This window comes from Protopterus annectens, chromosome 5.part0, assembly GCF_019279795.1.
Source record: "Protopterus annectens isolate FY-2018-M chromosome 5.part0, PAN1.0, whole genome shotgun sequence".
In the NCBI taxonomy this organism is placed as follows: domain Eukaryota; kingdom Metazoa; phylum Chordata; order Ceratodontiformes; family Protopteridae; genus Protopterus; species Protopterus annectens.
Window position 1 is genome coordinate 1,461,920,339 of NC_056735.1, and position 12,113 is coordinate 1,461,932,451.

At 38.1% G+C, this 12,113-nt stretch overlaps 1 protein-coding gene across 10 annotated transcripts in view; it reads right to left on the reverse strand.

Moving 5' to 3' along the window:
• DOCK9 (dedicator of cytokinesis 9) overlaps positions 1-12,113 on the reverse strand; it is a 2,508,686-nt gene that overhangs the window by 604,876 nt on the left and 1,891,697 nt on the right. For all 10 annotated transcript variants that reach the window (XM_044071294.1, XM_044071300.1, XM_044071298.1 and 7 more), the window contains exon 34: positions 6,681-6,814. In XM_044071294.1, the coding sequence (XP_043927229.1) occupies positions 6,681-6,814 (134 nt within the window). The remainder of the gene's footprint in view (positions 1-6,680; positions 6,815-12,113) is intronic.

Below are 12,113 nucleotides of genomic sequence, written 5' to 3' on the forward strand. Positions count from 1 at the left end.
CCACCCACCCAATTTGAAAACTAATATTCCCAAATTACAATTATGTGCAATAGGTGCATTTGTTCATCAGTACAGGGTATTTCAACAAATCTAGGTATTTACAACATAGATTTATTCATAGGTGATGCAACATGGGATTCTAGGAAAGTGGCAAGAATTGATTCAACATGCTACCTGGGGAACACCTTTTATAATACCAGACCAAGACAGCTGATCTATCATCACTGGAACCCACATTTGTTAAAACTTATGGCTGTAACACTTATCAATTAAAATCAGTTGTTCACTCATTTTAGCATATTTTACAAAGTGACTTTTTATAATTTGGTTTTGTCAGAATTGGTAGGTTTTGTATACCGTAGGGGTAAGGATCTAAATCAGTTACTGGGTGAACACAAAAGTCCTAATCCACAAGATAGTTTTACTGTTAATGCTTTTACTGGATGTTCTCCATAAGGGAATTGGAGTGTGTGCAGAAATGTTGTTCAGACTTCTAGTATTTTACCTAAAGTAGGACGCATTGAGATAGGGCAGTATAGTGAGAAGCAGTAGTTGGCTTGGGTAATTCTGGAAAAGGACAGACTATGGGTATTTTCCATACCTGAGTGATCATCTTATTAATTAAGCAGAGGTTGTATATGTGAGTGAGAGGGTAGGAGATGTCCTTACAAAGGTGAATGAACTAAGGGGTTAGGTTATCTGAGCCTGGGAGAGTATCTATTTGCCTTTGGTCCATTTGTGCTTCTATCTCTTTGGTTCTAATGTATTTCAAGAGGAACAGTACAATGTAAATGGGGGTGAGACAGGGTACCTATGGAGGTGGTAGGTTTGTGTTGATTTTGTGTGCCAGGTTGCTGAACTGGAAGTCAATGCATGAAAATCTGTCCGTGGTGATGTTACAGGGGTTCAGGGAATGGAGCTGTGTTGAGTTTTTCGACCAGTCAACAGGTTGAGCTCTCTCCAGAATATTTTGGTCCTGTCTAAAAGTGAATTTGTTTGCTTTGGATGTGGTTGTTTTTGTGTCTGCTGATGGACTGCTTGGCTAGGTTGTGTAGTAAGGTATATTTGGTATGGGAATCTGTGGAGGGGTTGCATTTCTAATTGCGCCATGCTTCATAACATAATCTGAGGAGGTGTTTCAGTTCAGTAGATACCTAATCATGTTTACGAGGTTGAAGAAGCCTTTGTATCAATGGAAAGAAATTGTTTTGCAGATGCAGAATGGTAATTAGTAAGGTTGTTAGCAGCTTCACTGGGGTCTTTTATGGCAAGTAAGTGAAACCAGTCAAGGGCAGTAAGGTGTTTTTTAAGATAAATGATATGTTGAATGGTTTTGAGTCTGCAGGTGGTAAGTTTGGATTTATATTTTAACTTCAGATTATCTACTGAGAACGTTATGGCACAGTGTTCCCTGAAGGAGGGTAAATGTATGGTGAGGTTAGATATCATACTATTTTTGGTGTGCCTATTGGACTGAAGGTTTGATCTAGCGGCTTCAGAGTTGATTTGGGTAAGACAAGCTGGCCAGGATTTCTGATATTGTACGGCTTTTGGTACTAAGTAATTAAGGTTGAACTCTCCAAGAATGATTAGGTTACAGTTTTTGGGAGCTTTGGCATGCACTAGTTGGATAAGGGTGTTGAATTTTAGTAGTGAGGCTGGTGGAGGTAAGTATGCATTGGCTATAACAAGGGATTTTTTAATCGTTTGTTGAAAATTTTAAAAGGATCCAGTTAGGATCTGATTCTGAGTTCCTGTTTGCTTGAGCAACAATGTTTAGGGTACGATTGTCTTTGAATAGAATTATTGTTCCTCCCTCAGGTTTTCTGCCTGGTCTCTAATCTTGTAGATATAAGTTATACTGTCCTTTATTATTTGTGATAAATTTAATTGACTTCACCACAGAAATGCATTTCTGCTTTTGCTGTCATACAATATTTTGGCCAACAGATGGTAGTACAGTCCTGTGAATATTTATTTGTACTCTGAATTTATTGGTATTGTTTAATATTTTTTTCCTGTTTCATTTTTATATTATCTTAATACATTTTAAATGTTTGTAAGATTATAACACTGCCTGTCTGAATGCAGTTTACTAGTTGTATATAAAAGTATTACTGAATTTTCCTTTTCATCTTTTTGACAGATACTTCATGTTCATATCACACGACTAATATATAATCTCATGATTATATGAGGGTATTTAACTGATAAAGCTGACTGGATAACAGTGAAATGGGTCTTTTTGGTTTTGGGGATCCAGTTAATAAACTTCATGAGATCCCCTGCCCTGTGTAGCTTGTTTTTAGCAGCAGTGAGTGGTGAATCACTTATGTGACATTTTTGTGGATAAATACGCAGAAGCCCCTTAAGGACATACAACTGTTCCATCTACATAGAATATGAATGTTCACCTCATGCCTACATCTAGTGAGGTTTGGCATTATTGGCCTGAAGGTTTCAATAAAAATTACCGAATGTAAAAAGTCAGTGGGAATTCAGAAACCATGTAGCTGGAATACTAATCTGCCTTTAAGGGGTCATTTGCATATTTCCCATTGGCCTCCTTCAAAGGAGCTTTAAGGTAAAACACAGTGAAGACTGGCTGCTAGTGTCTTTTTAATATTTTTGCCTATGAAGTTTTTTTTTTTCTGTGGTACCCTTTTATTTGTTTTCTTTCACAAAGAAAAATAAATATACATTTTTTTTGTTTTAAAATATTTTAGCGGCAGGGAAATATCTCCCCTGAAAAAAATTAATCATAATATGAGGGACTAATTTAAAAACAGCTTTAACCCCCCCCCCCCAAAAAAAAAAAATAAGCACACTAGAGAATGTAAAACCCATTCTGACACATTGAGTCAGTCACATAATACATCAACCACGCATCAAAATATTTCCTTCCCTAGGAAAAAAAAGGTACTTGGAAGGAATCCACCTTACATGTGTACTTCTTAGTCCCTCCAATAGAAAAGACTACAGTAAAAGAAAAAGTGCTTAAAATAATTGCCTCTTCACTTCTGTGTGTGCGAATACATGAAATAGTACAAACACATACATACATATACTGATACGCATTTTATATTTATATATGTGTACATACACACATTATATATATATATATATATATATATATATACACACACACACACACACACACACAGAGTAAACTTTTCATTGGTCATATCATTTTGTTTTATGCACTTTTTGCTGCATTAAGTGTCAGCTGCACTGATTACGCTAAGTTCAAGTGATGGACTGTCATCTATATCATAATTTGTGGTTATTTCTCTGTTAGCAATTGTGTGACCACATGTTATGACACTCAGTTACTGCAGTGGGGAGAACAGCTACCACCGACATCATGAGGTGTGAGGAGCAAAGTCTTGGGTGCTTGTTTTTGCATAGTGTTGTGACTACTATTTTTTATATTATAAATCACTGTAGTTCTATTCTTTTTTTTTTCTTCCAAGATTAATGCTGCTTTAGATGAAATTGCTTGATGTAGTGTGTTTTAACTTATTTCATCATCAGTCTACAGTGATATAACTGCACACAAATGCAGAGACTTATTTAATACACATATGTACGTATATAGTCACATAACACATGTATACATGTGTGGGTGTGTATGTGGTTACATATATATATATATATATATATATATATATATATATATATATATACACGCGCACACACACATATATATGTAGGGCATCTGAATGAATGACTAGCAACATTGGCAACCAGGATATCGATACCAATATGTCAAAACAATGAATGTCAACACTTTGTGTGCAATGTCTGTGGATTACCCTGGAGTACAGTAAATCAAATACAAGCATTTTTGCAGGAGGGCATGTCCCCCCCACCTACACCCCTCACACCCCTGCTAATTATATATACTAACTACAAGATCTCACAATCCTGAGGAAAGGGAATATTCCCTACCCGGGGATTGCTGATTTCGCACACTTGTCGACCATCTGTTTTAGTCGAACAGAGGATGATGCTGTTACTGGTTATCTGACCAGCTGCCCTTACCCTAGGCATGTGTGTGTGTGTGTGTGTGTGTGTGTGTGTGTGTGTGTGTGTGTATATATATCTAAATATATATATATATATATATATATATATATATATATATATATATATATATCTAAATATATATATATATATATATATATATATGGGTCTACTGCTTTTCATCGAATACCACGTATTTGAAAAAGAGCAGTAGACCGCTCAGTTACGCGAGAGTGCACTTATTCGAGAGTGCACTTTTGCGAACTCAGCTTCAACGAACTTGCTATGTCCTCCACTGTGGTGCGGTAGTTATGGACCTTAGGGTTAGGGCGCGGGTCATGGTAAGGGGATAGCTAGTAGGGCTACCCCTTACCATGACAAGTGCCCTAACCCTAAGGTCTGTGACTACCGCACCACAGTGGAGGGAAACATACTCACAAACGAGGAGAGTGATTTGAGGAGATGGAAAGAGTACTTAGAGAGGTTGATGAATGAAGAGAATGAGAGGGAGAGAAGGTTGGATAATGTAGGGATAGTGAATCATGAAGTACAAAGGATTAGCAAGGAGGAAGTAAGGATAGCTATGAAGAGAATGAAGAATGGAAAGGCTGTTGGCCCAGATGACATACCTGTGGAAGCATGGAGGTGTTTAGGTGAAATGGCAGTGGAGTTTTTAACCAGATTGTTTAATGAAATCTTGGAAAGTGAGAGGATGCTTGAGGAATGGAGAAAAAGTGTTTTGGTACTGATTTTTAAGAACAAGGATGATGTGCAGAGCTGTAGTAACTACAGAAGGATAAAATTGATCAGTCACAGCATGAAGTTATGGGAAAGAGTAGTGGAAGCAAGGTTAAGAAGGGATGTGATGATTAGTGATCAGCAGCACGGTTTCATGCCAGGAAAGAGCACTACAGATGCGATCTTTGCTCTGACAGTGTTGATGGAGAAGTACAGAGAATGTCGGAAGGAGTTGCATTGTGTTTTTGTAGACTTAGAGAAAGCATATGACAGGGTGCCTAGAGAGGAGTTGTGGTATTGAATGAGGAAGTCAGGAGTGTCAGAAAAGTATGTAAGAGTGGTACAGGATATGTACGAGGGTAGTGTGACAGCATTGAGGTCTGCAGTGGGAGTGACGTTTGCATTTAAGGTGGACGTGGGGTTACATCAAGGATCAGCTCTAAGCCCTTTCTTATTTGCAATGGTGATGGACAGGTTGACAGACGAGATCAGACAGGAGTCCCCGTGGACTATGATGTTGGCAGATGACATTGTGATCTGTAGTGAGAGTAGGGAACAGGTGGAGGAGACCCTGGAGAGATGGAGATATGCTCTAGAGAGAAGAGGAATGAAGGTCAGCATGACTAAGACAGAATATATGTGTGTGAATGAGAGGGAGGATAGAGGAATGGTGAAGATGCAAGGAGTAGAGGTGGCGAAGGTGGATGAGTTTAAATACTTGGGGTCAATAGTTCAGAGTAACGGTGAGTGTGGAAGAGAGGTGAAGAAGAGAGTACAGGCAGGATGGAGTGGGTGGAGAAGAGTGTCAGGAGTGATTTGTGACAGACGAGTACCTGTAAGAGTGAAAGGGAAGGTCTACAAGTGGGTAGTGAGACCAGCTATGTTATATGGGCTGGAGACAGTAGCATTGACAAAAAGGCAGGAGTTTGAGCTGGATGTGGAAGAATTAAAGATGGTAAGATTTGCACTGGGTGTGACGAGGGTGGACAGGATTAGGAATAAGTATATTAGGGGGTCAGCCCAGGTTGGAAGGTTTGGAGACAAAGCCAGAGAGGCACGATTACTTTGGTTTGGACACGTGCTGAGGAGGGATGCTGAGTATATTGGGAAAAAGATGCTAAGGATGAAGCTACCAGGTAACAGGAAAAGAGGAAGGCCTAAGATAAGGTTTATGGATGTGGTGAGAGAGGACATGCAGGTGGTTGCTGTGACAGAGCAAGATGCAGAGGACAGGAAGAAATGGAAACAGGTGATCTGCTGTGGCAACCCCTAACGGGAACAGCTGAAAGATGATGATGACTTACGATATATGATAACTTTTAGGGTTCCTGACTCAAAACCCTTAAAATGCTATTGGGAAAAAAAAACATGCAAAAACTCTTATCCAACAATACATCAAATATTAACTACAAAAACTCTCTAGAATCCTAGAATAGAGAAACTGAAATAATATCTACAAAAACTAAGCTACTGAGTAAACGGTAACGTGATCAAGTATGTGTGTTCCCAGGAAGGGAAGATCAAGAGGATAACATTGAATTTGTACAATTATTACTTTCTCAGTTTAGTAGCAAAGATGTTTTTGTTTTGCTTGAAGTTCAGTGCCCCTGCCAAAATGGGGGGGGGGGGTCCATGGAATGTACAGACACTATATATACATACATATATATATATATATATATATATATATATATATATATATATATATATATATATATATATATACACACACACACACACACACACACACACACACAAACACTACCATATACTACTGCACTGGTACTTGATGACTGTCTTTGCTCACTGTTGGTTTGTCTTAATCTGGAATCAAGCATCTTATGTTTACAATGATGTCTTAAAAGCCAACAACACTGTCTAGAAAAAAAGTTGAAAGAGCAGTAAGCAATGCATACCTTATCAAGGGAATTTGTTTTTTCATTGCTCCTTTCCGGAATACTGCTCCCAGAATCAGTGCTAATAAGAGAACCTCTCGAGTCCGCATGTTTCACAGCATTGAAATTTGGAGTAGAAGAAGCATGTGGAGAACCTTAGGGGAAAGGAAAAACAGTGAGAACACAAGCTAACCTGGTAAAGTCATGTGTAGTTTCGATTTGTTACTCAGAATAACAAAAGGTTGGCATGGGCAGAAAGAAAAAAATTGGACCCTAATTTTGGAAGTGGCATTAAAAAAAAATCTTACACATTTTGCATTTGTGCTTCAGAATGTGCACAGTAAATTATACGTACAATAGTAATAAAGCCTAGAATTTAAAATTGCAGATCTTCCCTAATAAAACAAGGATCTGGTACTTTATATCAGGATACAACTCATCAAAACACCACTTGAATGAGTTTTACTCCCTGAAAACTGTAATACGCATTAACTAGAGAATACTAATTTAAGACATGTGGTAACATATACTTAGTAATACCCACTCACTTCCTACTCTTTCTGTCTCAGACAGTGCTGTAGAGTCAGTCAGGGCGGAAAAAAATGGTGAGGCTGGTGATTGATCACCTCTACCAGGAGAATAAGTAAAAGTGGGGGGGCTCTTAGGTAAGCATCCAACTGTTACATTTCTAGTGGCAGCCAACTTGTAATGGGCTTGTAATAGTATTTATGAGAGTGAACAATATTCTTCTGCTAAGACCACAGCATGTCTTCCTGTGAGGCATTGCTTGGGATAAATAAAAAGCCTACTGTTTACCTCCACATTTCAGTGATGTGCGTAACTGAACTGGTTATCTTCCAAACTGCCCACAGATTGCACTGGTGTGTGTGTGTGTGTGTGTGTGTGTGTGTGTGTATGTGTGTCCTACAAAATATTCTGAGGCCACTGCATGCTCACCTCTGTGAAGTAGTTGTTAAGTGACAGTCACGGGAACATCCTGCTGTTGCATAACTGAAGGTAACTGGGGACTTAACTAGGGTGCCCCATCTGTAAGGGGAAGGGGGTTCTCTGGAGTTATGATGTTTATGAGAGTGAATGATGTTTTCATGCTAAACCCACAGCATGTTATGCTGTGAGGCACTGTTAGGGATGGACAAATCGTAAAAGCCCATCTGGCCCATTTCTGTAATGGATGACATAGGTTAGTACTAGGCTACCTGCCCTTTCAGGCCATTTTAAGCCTAGCCAGTTACCCCATGTGAGAATCAAACCCTGCACCTTGTGTCTGTAAGGTAAACACCTTAACCATTAGGCCATTCTCCCACCCTGACTGACACAATACTCCCGAGGGCAGACAGAGGAAGACAGAACAGTTGGACAAACATTAACTGATGAGACCAATCAAAATACACAAAAAAATATATATATATATATATATACATATATATATATACACATATATATATATATATATATATATATATATATACACACACACACACACACACGGAATACTTCACATTACTGAATTTTCACTTACCCAAAATCAAATGCACGAGACGACTTCTCTAATAACTTAGTATCATGAACACCTGGATCACTGCAGTTTTACTCCGGAAAACTAACCACTTGCCCACCACGATAAAATAAACAAACTGAAGCAATTCAACCCCCCCCCCCCCCCAACTAAATATACCAAATCTCAGATCGCACTATAGTGGGGAAAAGGGCAAAGTTCACCATGGTGGCCAAGTTGTTCATTTTCCAATTAAAACTGCAGTGATCTAGATGTTCCTGAAACTAAGTTTTCAGCGAAGACACAATAACCCAGAAATAACAATGACAGCAATTCAGCTGCAAATGGAAATACGGAGCATAACTTATAAAAAACAGATTTTACTTGGTCTATATAAACCAACAGTTCTCTAAACCAGTCACATTACAATACCATAACAGTAAGTATTTATCATTTTTAAGGGGGCAGTAAGTATTTATCATTTTTAAGGGGCCTGTATGTATACTACTTGCAATACCGTTTTATTATCTCAGCAGTCGTTAATTACATTTCATGTTAAACAAGTGCTTTCACATTCTTTGAGCTCATGGTCTAATTATGGTATCAGGTAAAAGTAATTTGATATGAAAAGATGACATTGTAAGAATCAAATCAATGTCCACAGATGTACTAAGTTCATTTACAGTTCATTACTATAACCTCTAGCTAATACTAAAGTTTCATATTATTGCTGTGGTTACATTTTAGGTGAACAAAAACTGGTCGCATGGCACTATTCCCCGAAGCCCTACACCTCCATATTTTAATCCTGTTTAACAACTTGTAGCTATTTTTAAGTCTCTATCTACTTTGATGTGGCTTTCTATAAACCACCCCATAAATATACAGCCTCATTCATAAAATAATCCCCACCTTTTTTAAATGTTCACAGAAAAACTGCATTTTTGTGACTACAGTGACCCAACTCCAGACAGAAAACATTCTTTCAAGATACCAGATCATTATGCTGTTTGGTTAGTAGTATTTAGACTGATCTCTCTCTCTCTTTCTCTCTGGTATTTGAATATTTCCCATGTAGACTCAAATGGTGAAAAAATGTCTTTAGTACTTAAAAGTTAGAATCATATCCCTATTTCAGCCTATGGTAACTTAATGAATAATTAATTAAGAGACTCAAATCTAATCATTATCATTCAGATATGAAATTGAAAAACTGGGCATTTTTGTTAATGTTCTGCAACCTCAAAGCCCCTGGGTATCCAGTTTGGTTCTTTACTGAGGCATCTTCTGTGCATGTCTGCACATGAACTCTCAAAAAATATACTGTATAAAATAAAATTAAATAATATTTAAATTTTTTGCGTGATCATGGAGGTTTTCAGAGGGTGTTGTGGTTTTCTCCTACATTCCACAGATGTGCCACTGGTAGATCGTTGACTTTCCAAATTGCCCACTGGTAAACAGACTGTGTATAAGTCACTGAGTGTATGTCCTGTAATGGGCTGGTGCCCAATCAACATCAGTTTCTCTGACTTTTGTCCAATGAGTGCTAGGATAGCTTCCAGCTATACCCAAAAGCTCTGAAATGGGTAACTGCAGAATGAAAGTATACATTTTTTTATATGTTTTAACTTAACTTCTCTTCTTTTCATATGGTTACAAAAACTTACTGCATATTGCAATCTTGGATAGATTAAAAGGATCACATCCTTCCCGCTAAGAAATAAAAAGCCTAATACAAAGTGGCCTTCATCAGCTCGCTAACTGGCTAGTCTCTCAGGTTTCTCTGTGATGTCAGATTTTCACTGTGTGCTCTGTCTACTATTTTTGAAACAGTTCTTCTTGAGAAGCTTCTTGTTCATCCAGTTTTTCCCTCATTTCAGCCTCTGATCATCTAGTCTTTCCTCCATTTCAGCATCTGATTTTTCCAGTTTTATCAGCTCATCTGAATAGTTACTTAAAGCTTCTTCTATTTTTTCCAGTCTATTCCTCTAGTCTCTCACCTATTTTAAGTTGAAACTTGGACTGTTTTTTTCCAAACAGCTGCAAGATTCTTCCTAGCAAGAGTTCATGCTTATCCTTTTCTATTTGCTTAATTTCCCAAATTTGTTCTTTGATAGCATCTAGGCAGTGGAATTACTGGCCAATAAATTAAATTAATTTTACCCAAACTGATAACTTTGACTGGCTTTTTTTTTTACAATTTTTCATTTTTCACACTGGTAGAGATAATCAACCTGCTAGTCAGTACAGCCACCTTATACATGGCTTCGTTCTCTTTCTACCTCCATTCCCCCAAATCTTTTCCACAGCTCTGAGCATCCCATCCTTTATTCATACCTATAGCTTTATTTTCTCCCTCCATTTGCTCCCAGTCTCTTAACTCATGAGTAACCACCTCTTCAATGTAGCATAATCCACTACTTTTAAATCCCACTCTGCCTTTGGTATTTTATTTTTACACCTCCCTCCTGCTCTAAACCAACTGCTCAATAACATGATCACTGATCGTTATCAGTGCTTTAAGCTGGATGTCCATGACACCCTCTGTGTTGTTTAGAACCATGCCCAGAACTGTAATTTTATCTTACACACATACATATTTTTAATTTGGGATCCTGACCTCCTAAAAAAAAAGTTTTAAAATTATGTGATTTTGCAAGTCCTGTCCTCACAATTTTGATAGCTGTAGGCCATACATGGAATCAAGCATATCTGCAAGCTAGAATAGCAGTCTGTCCCACCATCTTCTTTCTTTCTGTAGTTTTGCACAGTCTATATAGGGAGTTAGTATGCACTACTAGAATCCACAAGTTGCCCCTGTAAACAACTGGAAAAGGTCCATCGCCCACGCCACCATTTCCTACTCCCAGATCACAGGTAGCTCTGTGAGACTTTACCAAAACTCAGGTCACCAAGCTCACACATAAGAATCTTTACCTCTACAGATGCTAGCCTAAAAACTGCAGCTTATAGTCTTAAAGACCAGAAACTTTCAGTTTGAAACATTCAAACTTTAGCATGTAAGAATGTTACTGGTTGCCCCAGTGTAGAAAATGATTTTCATTTAGTCTGTCTTCCTCTCCTTTTAGAAGCCTGTCAAGTGTACTGACAATCATTTCTTCATCTGCAGACACACAATGTAAGAGAAGTGTCAAAACAACTTTCAGTAGCAGCAGCAGAGTTTTCCCTTTTTTCCCTTGTGTGACCTTGGAGTTGGTGTATATAAGTTTGAGGGTGTTCCCCCACATGCATGGTGCAAAGTTGTTCCCTTTCTCCACTACTGTGCAACCTAAGAGCAGGTGTATACAAGTTTAAGGGTGTGGGATGCGTGTTCCCCAAATGCATGGTTGAGATTTGTTGAAAGTTTATTTATTTATTCAATTTGGTATCTAGGGTAGAGCACTGAGCCAAATTGACTTATTTCAGTCTCAGTCCGAACATATATAAATGACAGCAGACAAGTTAACAAGAAGTATTATGAATAAAAACAAAATGTTGTGTAAAGATAGCACTGAATTAATAACCGTAATAATAATAAAGTACACAGCATAAGGGATAATAGGAAGGAATGATTAGAGCAAGGAAGGAAGGAAGAACAGAGTGAAATACTGAAGGATAGAGCACATATTGTAAAAGATAGCAAAAGTAAAGTGGGGGTGCACAGAAATTAACTGTATACAATAGATTCAATGTGGAAGAGATGTCACATATTAGTGTAAGGAAATAAGGTCAGGAAGATAAAGGTGTTTGACTCTTGAGGGGGAGAGTGGAGGATTAGGTGATGTGTCCAAAGGGAAAGCATCTACAAACTGATTCAAACTTGAGATGATCTTTAAGCTGAGTGCAGAATGGGGGCTATGAGGTGAGGTCTTTAAGATTAGCAGGCAGAGATTTCCAGGGTTTGGGGCCTAGAATGGGGAAGACATGTTTAGTGC